The sequence below is a fragment of the Schistocerca gregaria genome, chromosome X (assembly GCF_023897955.1).
Source record: "Schistocerca gregaria isolate iqSchGreg1 chromosome X, iqSchGreg1.2, whole genome shotgun sequence".
Classification (NCBI taxonomy): domain Eukaryota; kingdom Metazoa; phylum Arthropoda; class Insecta; order Orthoptera; family Acrididae; genus Schistocerca; species Schistocerca gregaria.
In genome coordinates, this window is record NC_064931.1 from 210,242,230 (window position 1) to 210,264,770 (window position 22,541).

The window sequence follows — 22,541 nt, forward strand, 5'->3', positions numbered from 1 at the left end:
CAGAAGGAACAATATTGTGCCCCTCCAAAACATTTGGAGAATGGGTCCACCTCTCCCAGGATGTCACTACACTCGTCAACAATAGTCACCTAGGATAGAGCAGACTACAATTCATTGCTGAATACAATGCAATGCCATTCGCCAGCAGTCTATGTTTCCCAGCCACAGCACCACTCCAAATGCAGCCATTTCTGTTGTGACATTAACAGCGGCCTAGACACGAAACAGTAATTCCCTGGCTCTGGCTGCTCCTAGTCGCTGATCAATGGTAAGGAATGACACAGAATGAAGCAGCAGTTCAGTATTTGTTATTGGATGGCAGTCACAGGTGTGGAGAGGGTTATGATGTGCTCGGTGCACAATATGGTGATCCTCCCTTGTGGTAGTCAGACGTGCTCGACTGGAGCCTTGATAATGAGTAACCCTGCCCTCACACTCCCATGAAGTCCAACATCAGGCCATCGTCACATCCAAATGCTCCACACATCTAGATATTGCACGATTCAACCAGCGGATACTGCATATCATGTGACGGTTGTGCAGCAATTACAGGAGGATGACAGTCAGAAATGTGTAGATTACTGCACCTGGATTTTGAATAACTTCAACTTTCCTTCTCTGATATTGTTACATTCTATCCTGGATTTTCCATTTTTTGATCAACAATGGTTTGTTAGAACCTTTCCATTTCATCATGAGTGATGAAGCATGGTTTCATATTTTTGGTCACGTGAATTAACAGAACACAAGGTACTGAGCAATGGAAACTCCTGACATCGTGTGTCAGCAAGCACTCCATGACAAAAAAAATCAGCATCTGGTGCAGTGTCACAGGAACATGCATCATTGGACCAATATCTTCTGACATCACCATCAACACAGATGCATACATGGAAATTTTTGATACATTCTGTGCTCTAACTCACTGAATCTGAAAGACAATACTGCTTCTTCCAGCAAAATTTGACAAGACTCCATATGTCTAAGGTACTCCTGGAATAAGTCCATGATGTCTTCACGAGGAACAAACTGTCTGCAAACATTTATGGCCACCACATTTGTTGGATCTAATACGATATGATTTTTTCTTGTGGGCACACATGAAGTGCAAGGTCTATGAAACAAATCCACACACAATACAGGAACAAAGACAATATCAGCCCTGAAGTAGCCGCCATCGATATCCGAACATTATGCTGGATGAATCCGAATATGCTTTGATGCAGACAGCTGTGTACTGACGTTGACTTTCAACATCTTCTAAAGACGCATTTTTCATTGTAAATAAATGGTAAGTCCAACACAGTTCCTCAGTTCTATAAATTCACTGCATTTCCTTTATACTTACATGGGCTACATTTATCTGAGCCACCCTGTACCTGTCGCAGAAAATTGAAACTCTAATCATTTACATTCCCCCTGACGATGTGTACATGTATAAAGCTACACTGACATTCATCCTTGTCTTCTGGGTGTTTCATTATTTTTTGTCAGGCAGTGTATTACATTCTTTTGAAAGTCTGAGTTTTCACGTACCTCATGTACCAGGAGGAATAGTTTTGTAATAGCTGCCTCAATAATTCTGAGGGAATGTCATCTACTCCAGTAGCCTTGTTCCAGTTTAGGTCTTTCAGTGCTCTGTCAAAGTCTTCTCACAGTAGCATATCTTCACTTTTACGATACCCTCTCCAAGTTCGTTATTCCTACATAGCTCTTCAACATACATCTTCCACCTTTCTGCTTTCCTTTCTTTGTTAAGTAATGTGCCATCTCAGCTATTAAAATTCATACAGGTGCTATTTTCTCCCAAAGGTATCTCTAATTTTCCAATAGATGCATCTGTCTTACCTGCAATCATGTATGTTTCCACAGCTTTGCATTTCTCTCCTAGCCATTTCCGCTCTGCCATTTTGCAACTTTTGTCAACCTCATTTTTAGATGCCTATATTTCATTGTGTCCATTTCATTTACTGCATTTTTATATTTCATCCTTTTGTCAATTAAATTCAATATATTGTGTGTTCTCTGAGGATTTCTACTAGGCCGTGCCTTTCTGACTATATGGTACCCTGCAGCCTCCACTATTGCATCTCTCAAAGATATAATATCGATTTCATCAATCTCAATGGAAAATAAACTTTCAAATAGTTGATAACATTAAAAAAATTTTTTTGGAGATGTAGCATGTAGATAATTTTATGAAAATTCTATATCTATGTAATGATGACGAAGGAAATTTCTCAGTGGCAAATTGCAATTGAATGTTGTTTGTTTGTGAGAAGATTGTGTTGGGCCTCATGTTCAGAAAAACATCCACTAATACGTGTCAGAATTCAACAGTGACATGATTGTGGCCTATTGAGAGTATGACACTGCTGCTTGTATTGGTTGGCAGCTCATAACAGTAATGGGAATATGAACTCTATGAGCTTGTGTGGGCAATACTCAACGCCACGGACGATCTCGAGAGCTGTAAGCGACTAGCACTTGAGAAAAAGAGATATACTACGCTCTCAGCTGTGCAGCACTATACAACCACATCATGTACCTTCAGTTAGCAAATATACTTGTTTTTTTAGCAAGACAAGTACACCCTTTGTCAGAAAAGTTCCAGAGAGGTTTTAATAATTTTTTCACTTGGCAAGTAATTATCCTAGCTCCTATCAAAGTAGTTCCTTGGCTATCTACACACAGCTGCAAACATTTCTGGAGGTCTTGGATGCAAGCCAGAAAATTTTCAACTGCAATGCTTGTCACAGCCTGTTGGATGTTGACAATATCTTGATGAAGCTTTCCCTTCAGTCATATTTTTACTCCCAGAAACATGAAAAAATTGCAGTGCAAGATGTTGGGCTAATATTGTGGATATGGGGTGTTAATAACAGAATATCTGGCTACATACTCAGTAACAGATAAAACAGTATGGGATCTTGCATTGTCATGCAGTAAGAACCAGTCCTGAGAACACCACAAATCAGTGTGGTAACGTCGAATTGTTTGTCGGAAAAGTTTCAACACTTCGATGTAAAGAGTTTGGTCCACTGTTTGACCTGGAGGAACATACTCATGGTGAACTAATCCTTTACTATAGAAGAATGCGATCAATATTGCCGTTTTTCTCTAAGGTTGTCGTTTGACATTTTTTAAGGATGGTGATCCAGGACTCTACCATTCAGAATTTGGAGGTTTCGTGTGGGGGTCATGCTGGTAGCAAGACTTTCATCCCCTGCAATAATCTTTAACATAAATGTGGGATCACATCTGGCTCTATCTGGTAGCTAAAGAGAAATTCTTCGTGTTTCTGTTCATCTGTTAGTGTGTGAGGGACAAGTTTTGTATTAAGTTTCTATCCTACGACACACATCATGATTCAAATTATGTTCTTCTGATGTCACACACACAGTTACGCAGTGCTCTTCTTGCAATAACTGCCTTACATGCTCTATGTTTGCATCAGCATGTGCTGTGGACTGGCGACCAGCTCTGGGACTGTCTTGCACTGAATCTCTGCCTTCATGAAACCTTTAGTGCCACTTGAAAACGCAACTTCTCGAAAGTGCATCTCCTTGCTTGATCACTGTCCATGTTTAACTATGGGTTTTCCCAAACTTAACACAGAACATAATGTTCACGCTTTGCTCGCAATCAGCATCCATTGCATCACTGAAACTAATGTGCCAAGAACCCAAACAGTGTGTTGCTAAGCACGGCTCTGGCAACTAGTGAGTTTGCACAGAAACATTGCCATGGTCATTCCAAGGACACACACACACATTTTGTTTTCTTTTAGTAATGCAAACTCAGAAACAGAGAAAACATGTCCATGAACTTTTCTGATAAAGGGAGTATCTACAAGGACAAAGCGAAGACGTCTGTAGTACCCCAGATTGTCAGCATGGTAATCCTTGGTGTGGTAGAAGAGAGAAATGTGTTGGTAGTGGCACATCCAATTGTAACACTGGACATACAAATAACACCAGGTTGTCTTTTCAGACAATGTGGTACCACTCTTGACTAGACTTACATCCCAGAGAACACTGACACTAACCTTTCCTGCAGATAAAATCAACTACATATTTTTGGTGCACCTTTCATCTGTGGTTGCCATTTTGGGATGTCTTATATGTAGATCATGTCCAAGAGAAGCACTGGTCGACTTGAATTTAGTACCTCATTTCTTAACTGTGACATTGGTAGTTAGGTCCACTATCAACTTCAGGACTAACTTTAGTCCGTGATAAGCTACCTTAAACAGAGAATTATATGGTGATATATCATTTAAGTATATCCACTCATATGAAAGTCATACGACAACTTTAAAGATCTGTATAAACATAATCGTTCTCCTGATAAAACTTACAGTTGACTTATGGTACTGCTCAACATGTACCAATGTAACAAACCAAATTTCACTGATACCAATGGCAGTTCTGTGGAAGGCCAAGCACTTTACATACTGCCCTTATATTAGTGGTTTCATGGACGAGACTTTACCTGTACAAATTATTTCATTTAGTATGCAGCTTATCCAGTTTATGCCCCTTTCAAGACCTTGCATTTCCTTGTGTTCCAAAAATGGCCCAATACCAAGTAGCTTATGCTAACCAATTATAACTTTCAGCTTATGCTAACAAATCACAACTTTCAGGAAAATGGTTTGATACTGTAATTTCAGTAAAACAGCTCTTAATTATTGTCCCAGGATAGTTGAAAAGCATTGCTATTAACCATGCTATCATCCCATACGTAACCTAATCACTGCTTGCATTTTATTTGCACATATCAAGAAGATAACGTGGACATTGGAATGTACTGCAAGCAACATGAGGCCTAACTTACAAAACATTATCTGCTCTTGCTTGGCACTGTGTGTCTAGCGTGCTCAGTTGGGCTTTGGTTGCTCTCAACCCATTGCTTGATGTAATTTTATGAAAAGTAGGTGGACACTTCAAACATATGCCACTCTATCCGAAAGTCATTTGGTACAGCAAAGACTAAACTGGCTGTCCAAATATCCAACTATGAAGGACAACCAGACAGTACACAGAGTACTTAGTTATTTTTTCTATTCTACTGCAAAGTCAACAAACACCACACGATATAATTCTGCTGCAATCATTTCAAAGAGAACCAAGTTTGTCCATGGGGTGTTGTGACCTTGTTGAATGGCTATTTCTCCTGGAGTCAAAATCTCTGGAATCCCAGTACTACAAACCAACAACAAAATGATCAGCATGTCACCAATTTTGTAGCCAAAAAATATATTAACAAGACAAAAGCAAGCTCAAATCCCCATTTCAATTTACATACTGTTCAAAGAAAAAATATAATTCTTGAATGGAGCTTTCATTACACCTTGATCCGAATAACAAAGTGACTGGCATCTAACTCTTTACAGGTAGGCTACCATAGTAACAGCCAATCAGAGAATGTGCTTGGTCAGTCGCCTTCTGTTCCATTAGCCGTAGTCAAATCTCTCTGCTACGGCTACTATAGCCAGATGAAGATGACACTAGTGGCTGGTAATCTACATCTGTTTCATGGTGTGCTTTGTTTCCCTGTATGACAAGTGTATTTTGTGCTACAGAATTTCTGAAGCTTGAAGTGGAAATGTTCAGTAAAGTGCAGTTACTAAACAGAAAAGTTCAGCGACATAGTGATGTTTTACGTGTCCAGACATGCGAAGTTGGTGCTCAGTGTGCAAGTATTTTGAGGAGGAGAGAAACAATGGTGTGACTCTATTGCCTCTAACAAAAGTAATCGAATGAATTGCAGACACTTTGAAGATACACAAAACCAATGTTGTCATAGTTTGTAAGGAAAAACCATTATGCAGAAGAGTAAGAGCCTGGTTCATCTACGTTATGGACACCCAGTAAAAAGAGGACAGAACCATGACAAACCACCTCAGATTCACTGCAATAAGATGCTGTTTATCACCACGTATATGGACATTACGAGAGAAAATAACACCCAATTATAAATAAACTGTGCATTACTCTTCATGGAGCAGAATTATCCAGTTGCAGCAAGACTTCTTAGTTAATGGTTGTCACAGCCCTCAGTTTTTGGTGCAAAAAAATTTACAGAGGGAAAATTATAGTGGAGAGAAGTAATGTAACATGGTAGTGTTGATTTTTAAGAAGCATTGTTAAAGAGCTGTTGGAAGACATTGTGTGACTCGACAAAACATCCATGAACACCGGTAACCCCACCAGAGAGAAACAGGGCAGATGATTGTTTATGTGGAAGTTCCGCTGGTCCTGTGACAAAGGGTGCAAGAATGACAATCTTGCAATACATAATTGTCTCCTTATCTACGAATCAAGGAAAACAAGTGACTACTAAGAGGAGATGACCCACGATAGTTTGCTTAAGTTGTTCCTGGGGGCAACTATTGGGAAACTGACATTATACATATTTCATAGTAATGGATAATGCCCCACATCGTGATGATGATTATTATTATTCTTATTATTATTATTATTATTATTATTGTCACCACATACCATTCAGTTATTAAAGACAAAGTCTTGACAACGACAATGAAAATAGTCGACGCTGCTGAATGGTTGAAATGCCACAATATGAAAGTTCAGGATGATTTATGTAAGTAGGAGCTCATAGAAATACTGAAAACAAAAATAAGCCACAGTTTCAACAGTATGTTCTAGATGAGGTGGCTAAAGTACACAACCTGCCAGATTTTCTTCCATTTTTTTCCAAAGCCAATGAAAATACTCTTGCATACCTTGCTGGCCTGGCAGATATGTGAGCAAGCATGTGACAAGAGAATAGCTTAGCTGCAGCAGCAAATGGCAAATATAGACCGTACACCAGGCAGACACTAGAACCCACATTTTCACCATAGGATCTGGCACTCAGTATGTATGTGAGCCTCTGTGTAAAACTGAAGGTGTTTTAGATAGATACTACCATAAGTCACTGGCCCAGGATAGAAGGCATACTCGGCTTGCTTATGTGCTAGAGGACTACTAGCAAGAGGAAACATTTAAGTTTCTAGTATCAGTCTGTCACCCAGTTGAAATGAGATACCATGAGAACCTGTGAAAGTGTGATAACAGACTAACCAGTTCTCAACAATAGGTGTCAAAGAGAAGGAAGGTGGGGAGGAGGATCTTTCTCTTGAGTACAACTTTATCTACACTTTTACTGTCATATGTAACATATAATCATTGATTTCTTGTTTTCAGCACAAACAGGAGACTTGAGAAAAAACCTTCATACTGTGTTGTCACATCATGGACTCAGTGAGTACAAATTTTTCTTAATATCATTAAATAAATAATGACATAATAATGGAATGAAATGCAAATATCTATCATGACTTTCACAATACAACTAGAAAATTATTTTATGTCTACATAACAGCAAACAATGGAGACTTTTTGAAACATATTGTATTGAAGGGACCTCCCACGCTCTCTTTTCATTCTTTATCAAAGTATTCCTCCCCCAGATTCTGATACAAGTGTTAAAACTCTTAAATGTTAAAGTTATTAATTATCCACAAGTACTGTAATGATTGTGGTAGCATGCGTCCTTCTACATACAATCTGTCTCAACAATACTGGACCAACCAAGTACTTGCATAAAGGTCAATCAGATTGTTTTCCCACAAAATTACCTTCGTTCCTTTTTAAAATTATCTTCTTTGAGTTTTATACTGGCACATACTTGCATTTCGCTCTGTCTTAGCAATTACTGGGAAAGTCCATACAGGCACAGCTCCTAACAGAATAAAAAACTGTTAAGGTAGAATTTAGTTTTTTGTCTCCCATTTGTTTGAGGGGGAGGAGGTGAGAGTGAGTTATGGAAAGAACCTATCTGAGATCAGAAATTAGGTGTGAGAATGCAGGCTTGCAGTTGGCTGCATTATTTAGATCATTCCAAAAGGGAGAAGAATGGTTTGAGTTTAACATTCTCTCAATGTCATCAGACCACTACCTCAATTGGGTATTGTTGAAGGAACCACCTCTGTGAACACACGAAGTGCGACTTCCCTGAAATAGCTTAAGAAGCAATATGGATTTACTGACTGACCCTCTTCAAATAAGTGATTTCCCTAAATTGCTCCAGAAAAATACCGGGGTGGTTCCTTTGAAAGGGCATGGCCAACTACCTTCCTTGTCAATCCCTAATTCGATGAGACCGATGACCTCACTGTCTGGTCTCCTCCCCACAACAACCCAACCCCTCTTCAAGTGTAATCATAGTGATAAGCCCAACTAGACTAAAGAAACAGCACCTCATTTTTTTTGCTTACTTCTTGCACTCCCCCAACTGTTAGATGAGTCTCATCAGGGATGGACCAAATGTACAGACTGCATTGGTCTCACATTTTGCTACCAGTGACAAACTGAAAATAGATTTTCACTTGGTAGAATTAAATCGGTTCAGTGTCTATTATCAAAAACCCAAATGCTGAGCCTTTTCCCCTCAGTTTGATTACCTCAGTCATTCTCTGAATACTTTTGTTGGCAGTAGCTACTGCTGGCATCCTCAGAACATGAAAGTATTACCACTTAAACACCACAACTATAACAACTAAACAATGTGATGAGCCCAATAACAGTGGTTCTTTCACTAATTCTAAAAGTTGCACATGGTTGTAATTTGAAACACTGGAGCAGAACTCTGTCATTTTCCAAACTTTCAGAGTAATCTTCATGCTCTACGTTCCATTAACTCCTGTTCTCCAACATTCAGGATCACTCTGCATATGATCAAAAAATTCAATGATACATTTAGATTCTGGACATAGCTGTGTGCTTGTCAAGTCAATAATTCATGTAAACTCTATAAAAAAACCTTCAAATAATTTATTTTAAATAACACAATGAGTACTCTTTCTCTTGTTCATTTATTCTGTATCAAACCCTCATTCTTCACATCCACCTTTAATAACTTCACTTTATCACATTTAGAAATGTAAAAACAATTTTTAGCTCACTTACTATTTAAAAGAATTAAAATATTATACTGATATTCATCAGAAACATATTTTAAGTTTTATGCTCATGACCAAACAATTTTTCATGACATTTCAAATTCAAAAGATAAAGATCACAATGCCAATAGATATTATAAAGGTGTGACTGTGTGAAAATTATAGCACTGATTGAATCCTCAAAATGTAAGCTAAAAGATAAAGATTTGAATTAATCATCTAAAAATATTTAGTTGTAAGATGGAACTGGTCCTGCAAGTATCATCACAGTTCCATCGCTTACTAGTCCTCCTCTAGAGAATTGACAAACGACATACCCACAGGAGATGAAATATGTACGCCAACATAGGACCTCTGGGAATGCAAACTCAGCTGCAGAAGTTACACTAAACACTAATAACTTCATGTTAGTACATAATGCTCTGTTCATGATTAGGTCATAAGGATGGTAGGTTACAGTTTTAAAGTCCCACCAACAATGAGACCACTACAGACTGATTTACTATCGAAGTGGTTGATCACTGTTTTATACATGCAATCATCACAGTACTTAGGACAGAACTAGACACAACAGTGACTGTCCCACGTCACTGACTACAGGACAAATCTTTTGAAGGGTTATACCACTTAAAAAACATCACAATCAAGATTAACTAAAATAATCTGCTGCAATTTACAACGAAGGAGACAGATGAAGTGCATTTTAGTCAACTTTATTTTATCTATAAAAATATGATCAAGAGGACGAGCAAAGAGATCTTACCATTTTGGGATCGAAAATTATCAAAGCACCGCCACTGATAGTATATCGTCTGTCACTTAGAGGGTCAATCTTCCTTGCCACTAAGCGATCATTCTCATAGTCTTCTCTGAACCATTCGTATGTTGGTGTTGGGTAACCCCCAGCAAGGCAACTGCAATACAATTTAATATTTAAAAGTAGTACTCCACAACATGTAAATTTTTCATTGTCACTACAGAGATGGTACAAATCGAAACAAATTTAATCTCATCAATTATCCAGTCTTTTACCTTAAAGTGACATCATTCAAAGTAGTTCTCTTTGATAAATCAAAAACGACATCATGTGGCTGCCTTTTAAAAAATGGACCACGTGGCACCTTTTCTGGATCTTCTACTTCCAGTCCATATGTAAAAGTGCGATCTTCTACAACAAGGTAACTCAGGCTAGCTCTTGGAGCTTCGCAAATGAACAAAAGTGGTTCTTCACCATCAACTTTCTCAAAACCCCATCGTTTCAACTGGTTGGAAAAGCTGTAACAGGAATAAAGTTAAGAAACTAACTTGTTAATACAGTATAAGCCGGAACATACATCAATAGATTATTCAGTAAAAATAGATTATTTGGTAAAACTATACTTATGGTGTTCCCAGCTACTGAGCTTTGTGCTGATGTCGGTAACAAATCATGTGACAAACAACAGGAACTGAATACAACTAATTGTGAAACAGCTGTGGTAACCAACCAGAATGTTTGGTCATAATTTCATATGGTTTTGTAAGTTAGATGGTATTTTGTCCTGTTAAGTTAGAATTTAACCACACTGTTGGAATTTTCAGCAAAATTGGAGATCGGGCATACAAGTACGTTATTGCAATGACAAACGTATATCTTGAGTTACATTACACAACAACATATTATGGCAATTATATGTCTTTCACCTTAAGATTTGTTGGCTTTATAAACTCACAAGCAAATTTTCACATTCCAACTTAACCTAAGGCTTGGGCTATGCTACAGGCACGTCTGTCCGAACATTGCACCTTCTTTTCCATTTACCGTCTAGTAAGGTCATCCAAAGACCAGTATCAGTTGCAAAGCGATTTAGAAAAGATTGCTGTATGGTGTGTCAGGTGGCAGTTGACGCTAAATTTCGAAAAGTGTGAGATGATCCACATGAGTTCCAAAAGAAATCCGTTGGAATTCGATTACTCGATAAATAGTACAATTATCAAGGCTGTCAATTCAACTAAGTACCTGGGTGTTAAAATTACGAACAACTTCAGTTGGAAGGACCACATAGATAATATTGACGGGAAGGCGAGCCAAAGGTTGCGTTTCATTGGCAGGACACTTAGAAGATGCAACAAGTCCACTAAAGAGACAGATTACACTACACTCGTTCGTCCTCTGTTAGAATATTGCTGCGCGGTGTGGGATCCTTACCAGGTGGGATTGACGGAGGACATCGAAACGGTGCAAAAAAGGGCAGCTCGTTTTGTATTATCACGTTATAGAGGAGAGAGTGTGGCAGATATGATACACGAGTTGGGATGGAAGTCATTACAGCATAGACGTTTTTCGTCGCGGCGAGACCTTTTTACAAAATTTCAGTCACCAACTTTCTCTTCCGAATGCGAAAATATTTTGTTGAGCCCAACCTACATAGGTAGGAATGATCATCAAAATAAAATAAGAGAAATCAGCTCGAACAGAAAGGTTTAGGTGTTCGTTTTCCAGCTCGCTGTTCGGGAGTGGAATAATAGAGAGATCGTATGATTGTGGTTCGATGAACCCTCTGCCAAGCACTTAAATGTGAATTGCAGAGTAGTCATGTAGATGTAGATGTACATTGTGGAGTCACCTTGCCCCCAGGTACGGGTGCCCTTGCTGCCACATTATTCTGTTTATACGTGAATGCTGATCTCGTGAACTGCTGTACAGATTGTGAAACAGTTTTCACTAATAAACAGACTGATTCATGAGGAACTTTTGTGTACATAATTTATAAATATAGTAATGATGTATGTGTAATATATGTACAATTATCTGTACCTTATTTAACTGATGTTTGGGGGTGACGTCTCTTGGCAATGATGGAAACCTGGAAACGGTCAGCTAAAGAGGGATGGTATCTGGTGGGGAAAGCAGTAAGTAAACGGTCACCAAAACTAAAGAGAGCAGTGAAGCTTGACTCTAATCTCATAAACTCCTTACATATGCACAAATTCACAACTTATTAATATGTATCTCACATCTCTCCTATGTTTCCTTATAATTTTGATAATGCTGCCAATGATGATGATGCAGATGCCGATTATGGGTTTCAGGTTACTCAGCTGTAGTTTGTTTAGTGCCTATAATAAAAGCTAGATGTGGTGTACACAAATAATATGATTTCTAAGAGAAATTCGTGTCGCTAAATGAGTTAAATTTTACATTTTTTATAAAATGTTCATCACATTTTAGAATGTTGTTTTATGTCACAGAATATGATACAGTCCACAACAGTTAGTTCTGAATATATTGATAATTTTTTGCTTTGTAACTAAGCCATACCTATATACAAGATAGTCTTTATTGAAGGTCGATTCCTGTTCTGGCAGAAAAGCAGCATCCATATTGATCACCTGACTATTATCACCATCATTAACCCAGTAGTCTGGGCTCTGCTGCCGTGCACTCGTATACCAGCGACGGTGTTGTGGATCTTGCATAACGAGCTGATGCACCAGAAACCCATGTTCTTCTAGGTTGCTTACACTTACAAGATCTGCATCATATGCCTGTTAACAGAAAGCAGATAAATTAAAAGTTAAATTCCCAAATGCCTTGGTATTTGGTGCTACACAGAGTTAGAGGGCATTATCCGCTGTTTCGGTTTACATAAAAAACAGGACACATTAATATTTGCATCCAATGGCTCCTTTGGGTCTCACTTCAACTGTCATTTTAAACTAAGAAATTAAACATTACAAATTTATTAGACAGATTTGCTGGCCAGTGCTTACTATAAGGAGGTGAAATAATAGTACTGCTAACATGTGCATGGAAAAGTATATGATACTTATAGAACTATTTGTTCCTTCCTTGGGGCAGAGAGGGAGATAGGTTGGAGAAGGTTAGAAAGGACTGGCAAATCACTCAGGTCCCAGATGTGCATGATCCACCTTTGCTAGTTAGTTAGTTTCACATTCCATAGATCATTTATACAATAAATCATAATGATGTGGAACGAGTTATTTTACATTCACATTAAAAATTATTTTGTAAATATAGCTACATGCTGAACATTTGTAAGTTTTTTTATCATCAAATATACACCAACAAACCATTAAATATATGCCACCTTTTACACATTTTCTTCAGTGGGATATAAGGGGTTGTCAAGGAGAAACTTTTTCAGTCTGTTTTCAGATTTTACTTTGTTGCCTGTCAGACATTTTATATCACTGGGTAAGTTAGCAAAAATTTTGGCCGTGGCATTGGGCACCCCTTTCGTGCTAAAAGACATCCTTTATGTAGAGTAATCATTGTCATTTTTTGTTCTGGTGTTGTAATTATGTACATCATTGTTCCTTTAAAACTCAGTGGATTATTTACAATAAACTTCACAATTGAATAAGTATACTGTAAAGCATAGACAGAACACCAAACTACTTAAACAGATGCATACGAGATGATCGTGTGTGAGAACCATATATTATTCTTACATCATGTTTTTGAGCAACAAAACTATTCCTGCCAGTCCTGAGACTGACTCTCTGGTTAACTTCACTAATCCTGCAACAATCACCGGTTCAGTTATCCCACATTTATTCTACGGTTAGGCGTTATTACGTGTTCGTACAGCGCATTTTCCATGCTACTTCCAGAATTGAACTTAAGCAGCTGCTAGCTGGGGACTCTATAACTGGCACTTACTGGTGTAGCGATCTGGCCAAAACTTTTCCTGCACAATTTCATTTTCTTGGATACACCGAGAAGATGACACACAATCTTTCTTATCTGTTATTTCTGTTTGTCATTTATTTCCACTCTGGTAGTCTGAATATATGGATTTCACTAGTAATTATAACATAGTTGATCATTCACAAACCCAGTCAACCACATAGCAAACAGTGATTGGCATTCACCTGTCCGGCTTTATTCTGCTCAGCTAGTATAGCCCCGGATTCTTTTGTCTGCAGGAAAGTTTATTTCTAGATGCAACCGAGATTCCTCTAGGAGACATCACATACACTATGCACGCATTCAAAAATCAACCTATGATTCATTCATCATTCATCAACTTAGAATGTTTTCGAAAATGTTAAAAAAATCAACAGGGATGCGTTTCAAAATCATACGGATAATCGATAGACCAACGTGTGCTGGCTGTTAGGTGCTTTGTGAAACAAGGCTTTTTCTCTCAAGGATATGTATCTGCAGCCCCCCCCCCCCCTTCCCCGACCACTAGATCCATGCGTGAATCTGACAGATTGGGCATGCCAGTAAAATTTTTCTGGGTGGTATCTGGCTGCTTGCTGCTACTGCTTATACAGCTAACAGCCACACTTCTGTAGCCAAAAATGGGAGAAGGTACTACTCATACACAACTCACCTGCAAATGCACATGAGCCCGCTCACAACTGCTCAAACAAATCTAATGTGAACAGCTGTGACGTCACACTCACCAGAGGCAATTTGTTGTTATGAAGCTTTGCATAGTCTTCCTAAAGCCTTTGACACGTTCTGCTGTTGGCAGATGCTTGTATGAGCACTATGTTTTGTTGTTGTATGTGGTACATTTCCTTTGCAACTGAAGTTTTATTTTCATTCTTTCCTCTCGTTCATGTTTTATTGCTGCAGTATTACTCTGCAGTAGCGGGACACAGAAATATCATTTGTTAGAGTATCGGCTCTTACAGCCAAAATTACAAAAAATGAACTGAAAACTAAAATAATGAAAACTTCCTGGAATTATAAAAAATTCCCGGGTTTTCCCCATATCTCCCGGTTGTCTCAGGTTGTATACACACTGATATACCATCAAGCCCACAAAATTTCTGTTTATCTAGGAGAATATTGCAATTCTCACAGTCAAAAAAGCCTTAGACAGGTCACAGAAAATTCTAACTGGTGCTATTTTTTATTTAATGCTTGTGCAACTCGGGTAAGATACTATCCTGTAGTCAGATTTAAACTAGTTGTCACTTGACGGTTAGTGGGCTGCACGGCTCCTACCACCAATAAACCAATGGAAGGCTGGGACTGTCGACGTCTACTGGGTTGCCACCTCCACGGTGCTGTGCTGCCTAAAGCACTGTGGCAGCCAGTCCTCAGAAAGCCCTTGTAGTGAATGACATGGGTAACTTTTAGTTTCATGTGCCTTATGATGTGTGACGAAAGTACTAAAAAAACAGGCAGACTGAAGCTGCAAACCCCCAGAAAATTTTCAAAATGTGTCGGACAGGGCATGATTATAAGCAGTCAGCTGTGTGAATTTGTTTGTTCCTAGACGGAGTATTTTTGAGAGAGAGGAGGATGCAGGAGTGACTATAGTTTCTTTGGATAAAGTTACGGAGCATGCTGCAGCTGCTTTACTAATCAGCAAACGATCAGTGATAAGAATCTGCAAGCAGAAATTCGAGAAAGAAGAATCTTGGGAGTCATCTAAATTAGAGGCACCTTGAAAGAAGAGGTACCTCAAAATGAGTGTCACAAATCTCAAGCCTGCATCTCGTGGTTGTGCGGTAGCGTTCTCGCTTCCCACGCCCGGGTTCGATTCCCGGCGGGGTCAGGGATTTTCTCTGCCTCGTGATGGCTGGGTGTTGTCCTTAGGTTAGTTAGGTTTAAGTAGTTCTAAGTTCTAGAGGACATTACCATAGATGGTAAGTCCCATAGTGCTCAGAGCCATTTGAGCCACAAATCTCAACTCTTTTCAGGATGATGCACTTCGTCATCAGATACACGCATATTACTCTCAGATACTCACATATTACTCAAGGAAGGAGTATCCAACACTCCCAAATATACATGTTACCCTTTTAGCAGCAGACTTGTTTCAGGGCAGTAAATCATCCTTGTTACAAGTCATGAAAACGTTAGGAATCAGCTATAAATCCACTTCTGACACTGATTAAAGGAATGCCAAGATATTGCAGCCTGGCAATGCTGCTTCATAAGAGAAGTAGTAAGGAGAAACTTTGACACTGTTTGGCCTGACAGAACATGGGGGAATTTGCGACACAGTTTAGAAAAATCCTAGACAGACAATACCACAGAGTTGGTATGGAAGCTCCCATCAGCAGAGGAAAAAAAAAAAATTGTAGCACATGTTGGAAACTCTTCAGGTTTCATTTCATCTGGACAGATTAATCATCATACTGCTACAGAAAATAAATAAAAGATGTTGACTGAAGTGGAATGGCTTTTGAAGTCGAGAGCTGAAAAGCACAGTAGAAGACAGGCAAAAGGATCATGTGAAAAAGAGTTATACAGGAAGCTTGGAATAATGAAGGTTTGTTACAAGAGTGCATCCATGACTTGATAATATTTGTCACAATGAGCAGCAAGACCAATACTTCCACTGACTCTGAATTACGTGGTGTTTTCCCATTGTCTGATTAGTGTATGGTGTATAATGAATGTCTTTTTAAAGCTTGTATTTGTGAATTTATTTCGATCAATTTCTCTTTACTGTTGAGAGGCTGAAGAATACTGTTTAGCCGGTTTCCTTCATCTCCTTATCGTAAGTTAGCCTGCATTTTCAATATATTTCATTTTGTTATTTCATCTGTTTAATAGTTTTTGAGACATGCAATAATAAGAAGGAAACTTTTCCAGCCAAAAAATTTCTCCTATTTCAGTAGCCAACATAACACCGGCCCCAATAAAAATTGGGGAGATATTTTTGACATGTTTAGAGAGACCACTCAGAGCAATACCATATGTAAATTTCAGAATTTTTACGTTATTTTTGTAGAAGATAGAGACTTCAAACTTGGTATGAGTTCAATACTGACCCAACTGAATAAAAACATCTTCAGAGGCATATACACAATAAATGCAATGCAGTAAGAAAATTATGAAAATTTTCTGTCAAGCAAGATATTTTTGTAATTAAAAAAAAAGGTATTACTGTGACAGCAATAGTTTCTGAGAGATGGCATGATAAATTTGAAGCTGTTTACGAATTGGAAAATTTAATTTGTTTCAAAAAAATTACCCTAACGCTTTACCTAATTAAAATTACGAACAGATTTTTGACATTCTCTACGAAAACACTGCAACTTCGGAGCTCAAACATCAAGTGACAACTAGTTTAAGTCTAGCTATAGAATACATCAACTTCTCAAAAATTTTGTATAATAACACCATTATGAAACAAGTTGCTAGTTCTTAAAAGGGGGTGGGCGGGTGGGGGTTTACAATGGGATGTTTCAGTATCTCTGGAAAAAGGCTTGAACTATGGATGCATTACATGTTTTAGATAAGACAGCAAAGGGACTGTGCTCACAAGTGGGTCCAATCTTATCTGGAATGTAAATGACATGTCCTTCCTTTTTAACCTTCTCCAAGGTTTCCTAAACTATGGTTAGACTAATTAATGAATTATTACTGTAACAGTTGCAGCCATGGCAATATAATCTAAGTCTATGCCCCTGCTGAATGAAGTAGACGAGACAGAAAATTTTTAACAAGCGGCTTTCAAAAACATCAAACACAGTATTTAATGCTAATAGGAGATCTCAATGATAAAAATGCTAAAATTTATTAAACTCCATAATGGAGACACGTTAAATTTCAACAGATAGCTACTGAAGACTAATTCGTCTTAAATAAGCTAAGGATAAATAAGCATTTTCTAACTCCTAAAGATATTCATAAGTGCACTTGGTCAAAACAACGTACACAATAAGTTATTGACAACTGCATTGCAAAAGAAGAATTGGGGATTTATACAGGGTGAAAATTAAGTAAAGTGACAAACTCTGGAAGGTCACATGAGAACCCAAAGCAAATATTTTTCTCTAATGTCATATTTTCCCATGAGAATCTTTGAAACTGGTAGAAGGAGTTTTCTCTGGGAGGTTGCTTGGGATACTGAAAACACCTTTTCTAATGATTTCTCCTGTGAGGCATCATTTTATGAGGATATCCAATATTTCTTAAACTAGACAAAAAGTAACAGAAACAAGTTTCAACACAATTACAGTGGAGATTCAACAATGCCTCCACTGGCTTGCAAACAAAGTTACATTATGTCTAACACAGAGAAAGACTGCGGGAGTGTCTGCAATTTCTCCTGTTGCTGCTAGTATCCAGGCAACCAGGTCCTCTTCTGATTTAACAAGGGTTTTGTTAACAAGGTTACCCATATCTCCCCACACAAGGAAGTCCAGAGGGGACAAATCAAGGGATCGTGTAGGCCATGATACAGGGCCCGCTCTGTCAATCCACTTTTCTTGATATTTATGGTTCAAGAATTGATGCGCAGGACGACAAACGAGTGGGCGTCATGTTATGCTGGAAACACATGTGCTGTTCTGAAGTGAGTGGCATGTCATCCAACAATTCTGGCAGTCTCTGGAAAGGAAATTGTAATAATGCCTGCCATTTAATGACATACGTAGGAGATATGGGCCAATTAGACAGTCACCACCAACACCTGCCCACACACTCATATAAAATGGCACTTGATGAGCACAAGTAAATGTGGCACATGGATTAAAGTTACTCCAACATGCAAATTGTGGATGCTGAATATCCCATCACACCCTAATGTTACTTTATCTGTAAACAGCACAGAGGATGGAAACTGTAGGATCCATTGGACACTGATGTACCCTTGTCTCTGATGAACACTCGCCACTGAGAACAACGTACTGAGTTCTATTATTTAAGAAGCTATACCTGGGAATCTATTCCATATGACATGGCCCGTGTTAAGAGTCTGCAGTGGGGCAACATGACTAATTCCTAAAGTCTTAGAAATATGGAATTTGCCTCTTGTCCTTCATTCACAGTGGTAGAAGGACAAGCCGAGTTTCACATGAGTGATGCTTTCTAAATTTGTGCTGATTTGTGGACAGAAGCTTTTCTATATCAAGGAAATTTATTATATTCAAACTCAGAATATGTTCAAGAATTCTGCAGCATACTGATGTTAAGGATATGGGTCGGTAATTCTGGGAGTGCGTTCTTTTTCTGTGCTAGGTGACAGATTCATTATGAATGCAAGCTAAGTATAGGGACAATAACATGTAGTACTCTCTTCTATCACACCAAAAAATATGTTAGTAAATGGAAAGAACAACATATAACAGTGTCTCTAAGAATAATTCTGCACAACCCCAGCATGTACATTGAAATCTGACACAACATGCACCAAAACCGGAAAGTATAACATTCTACAAATACAAAGTTACAGCACTGATAGCACATTATTATGCCATTTCTTGGAATATTGTAAGGCATTTATATTTTCAATATTTTATTTATTTACTGTGTGAATTAAGTTGTGCTCATACCTACTTTGATTGTGCTGAACTGTTATTACGAATGCCTTTCAATGTTGTTTTCATACTGCTATACGGTGTGCAGTATAAGTTCTTCAATATGGCGAGGATGTAAAAATTAGGCTTCGCTACAGTTCAATTTGTTGCCATAATCAGCTTTACTCCTTTCACAACCAAACGGTCACCTTCCAACCTAACCAAGGCCTGCGCCACAGATTAGTCTCACACCACACCTAGAATTTAAGGGGGTGGGGAGGGATGTATTAACTGCACTTCAATCTGACATGCTGTATGCATAGTTACATAATTTTGGTGTGATGTATGCACCAGGTAGCTTCATAACACTCAAGGGGTTGAAATAAGCCATTTATTAATAATGATATAAAATGAACTCTTTGAAGGAATTTCTACTTTGCCCATGATTCATACATTTTCAAAAAGATTTTGAGTCACTTCCAACAAAGTCTGGACCTACAACTCAATGGGGAGAGGCAACTAATGGATCACGCCATAACTAACCAAAAGAATGCATAAAGTTGTTCTTTGTAATTCAACCAATATAGTCTTGAGACATAATTCTGACTGGGGAGAAATCACTCATTTGGTTCCCCAAGGCTCAGCCTTAGGTCAGCTATTGTTTCTCATACACACAAATGATCTTCCATCTAATATACAACAATCAGAATCAGTTATTTTTGCAGATGAACACTAGTATTTTAATCAGTCCCAGCATACATACAGAAACAGAAGAAACAATAAACTAAGTTCCTACGAGTATCACTGACTGGTTTTCTGCAAAGACGCAACATATTCTGCTCTGCACATCTAAGGCTACTACACCAATGATAGGCATAACACATGGTGAGGAAATAGTAAGCATGATGTAAATTTCAAAATTCTTAAGTGTTGATACTGATAAGGATATAAACTGCAATTTGTAATGCCTAAAAAAAACTTCATTCACCACATTTAGAGTTAGAATCATTTCAAATCTTGGGGAGAGACAAATCAGTAAGCTGACATATTTTCATTCAATAATTGCATGGGGATGGTGTTCTGGAGTAACTCATCTTTCATAAGAAAGAAAGTCTTCATTGCTCAAAAATGTGCTCACCCATGATCATCTCGTAGACATATGTTTAAGAAGCTGGGCATTCTGGCTACTGCTTCCCAGCACATTTATTCCCTCATGAAATTTGTTGTAACTAATAACATTCATTATTGCAAATTAAACCTGTCTTTAGCATAAAAAAAGGGTGCACAATGCTGCAAGAAAAAAATTTGATCATTTACAAAGGTATATAAAATGTTTGTCAGATAGCAAAGCAAAACATGCAAATGAACGGAGAGAGTTCCTCCTTGACAACCCCTTCTATTCCACAGAAGAATTGCCATTACTGCAATGAGTGAAATGTGGTGGGTTGGACTTACTGTCTCACAATATCTGCATATCTTTCTTCATTTTAGAAAAAGAAGCTTACAAATGTTCAGAATGTTATCTTATGTACTAATTAATTTGTAATGTGAATGTAAAATAACATTCCACATCATTTGGATCTATCATGCAAAATGATCCCTGGAATATGAAACTAACTCACTAACCAACAAACCTAACTTTTTTTTACCTAAAGTAACTTCTGATTCATTAAGTACATTTGCAATCTATTTTCACCTACATATATAATGATCATGCCATGAAACAAAGCCCAACGCAATTTACATCTTAAGAAAGCTAATCACCAAGATAGAAGTAGTAACTTTTTTTGTTTATGACCGGAGTGAAGGTGTTTTTGCCACCATAATGAGAGACAAAGTCAGTGACACTGACACAACTCTTTATGTAGGTCTGACAAGAAATTAAGGCGTAAAAATATAGTAAATATGGTGATTTTGGTGCTGCATGACAAATTCGAAGGTTCCATTAAAACTACCTTGTGCACAATAAAACACTTCTTAATTATTATTACCTGGCAGTTTCTTCTGGCATCATTGCGTGAACGAAGTGGGGATTTAATAAACCTGTAACACGAATCTTGAAATGACAACCAATGGCGCGGGCAGGATTCTTGCTCACGCATTCTTTGGGCTGTAGCCAGGAACAGAAGACACAACGTTGCAAATATGAATTTGACGGTCATAATGGCCTGAAAATGAAAACAGATTCTTCAGCGCTCCGTTACAAATTAGCCGATAAAACTGCAAAAAAACAATCACAAGAAATAAAAACGAATATTTGCTTTCGCATTATTATCGTCAAACGACTACATACTCGTATACAACCATATCAATGGAGATGACAAATTATCGGTGCATGTCGGCAGAAACAAATAGCGAACCTTCACACGCTATTCGGTATAAACCACGATATGAACAGAAAAACAGGCGTGGAAGTGGTTACTGCTTGAGTGTCTACAATTATTACCATATCATACCATAAATTCACAACCTTACGTCAAATGGCATCAAATGTAATAACGTTGATGGAATCCGAAAATACACACATACTCCAATGTCAAAAACACTCGTGATAGTGGCATCAATAAAAATCAGAAAAAACACACACACATACACACACGAACTATGACATTGTAAAATACAAACAATCACAAACCTCTTGAGAGTGTGCATTATCGGCTAGCAATGGATGAAGGACTTGCAGATGACATATTTTGCAAACAAACAAAACAAATGTCTTTTTACGAAACTAGTAAAACGATATTTCAGCATTCCACTATATTTGCTATTAAGTTGCCACACGTAATATACCTAACCGTGGGAGTGGCACCAAGAATAAAGTATTTCCTTTAGTAGAAACACCATTATTTACATGTAAACATAAGTTACATCGAAAGCATGTCAACATAAATGCTTACCATCTCGTACAAAAAAACATAAACACTACTTAAACTGAGGAATACAGGTACTTTTCTTGAAAATAAACATAGGGCGCTACCTAAACATCACTAACGGCCATGGTTCAACGATATTAGCAAATTAAGCGGGGTGTAGTACTAGACGTGACTCACCACTCAACGACTCAACGTCGAGGGACGAATCACCGTGAACAAAGACAGAGTACGTTTTTTAATAACCATTTTGCAGGAACGGAGGTTATACAAAGAAACATTGACGGTATCACCCAAAGGTGAAAAATTTTCCAATGATTTATTAGATTAGATAGAATTTGATTCAGTTTTCGTTCCATAGACCCAAAAAATGAGATGATTCTCATGGGTGTGGAACATGTCAGACAATATAATACAAAACAGTTGAATATAATACTTACTACCATGATCATTTGTCAGGATATTGTCAAACTACGTGA

At 38.0% G+C, this 22,541-nt stretch overlaps 1 protein-coding gene across 1 annotated transcript in view; it reads right to left on the reverse strand.

The window, feature by feature from the left end:
* Nucleotides 1–22,275, reverse strand: part of LOC126297769 (contactin) — a 154,327-nt gene extending 132,052 nt beyond the window's left edge. Inside the window, exons 1-5 of the mRNA XM_049988944.1 lie at nucleotides 22,090–22,275; nucleotides 21,184–21,360; nucleotides 12,273–12,499; nucleotides 10,004–10,246; nucleotides 9,735–9,885 (exon numbers count right to left, since the gene is read on the reverse strand). Of these exons, the coding sequence (XP_049844901.1) occupies nucleotides 9,735–9,885; nucleotides 10,004–10,246; nucleotides 12,273–12,499; nucleotides 21,184–21,360; nucleotides 22,090–22,092 (801 nt within the window). The 5' untranslated portion in view covers nucleotides 22,093–22,275. The remainder of the gene's footprint in view (nucleotides 1–9,734; nucleotides 9,886–10,003; nucleotides 10,247–12,272; nucleotides 12,500–21,183; nucleotides 21,361–22,089) is intronic.
* Between the last annotated feature and the right edge of the window lie 266 nt (nucleotides 22,276–22,541).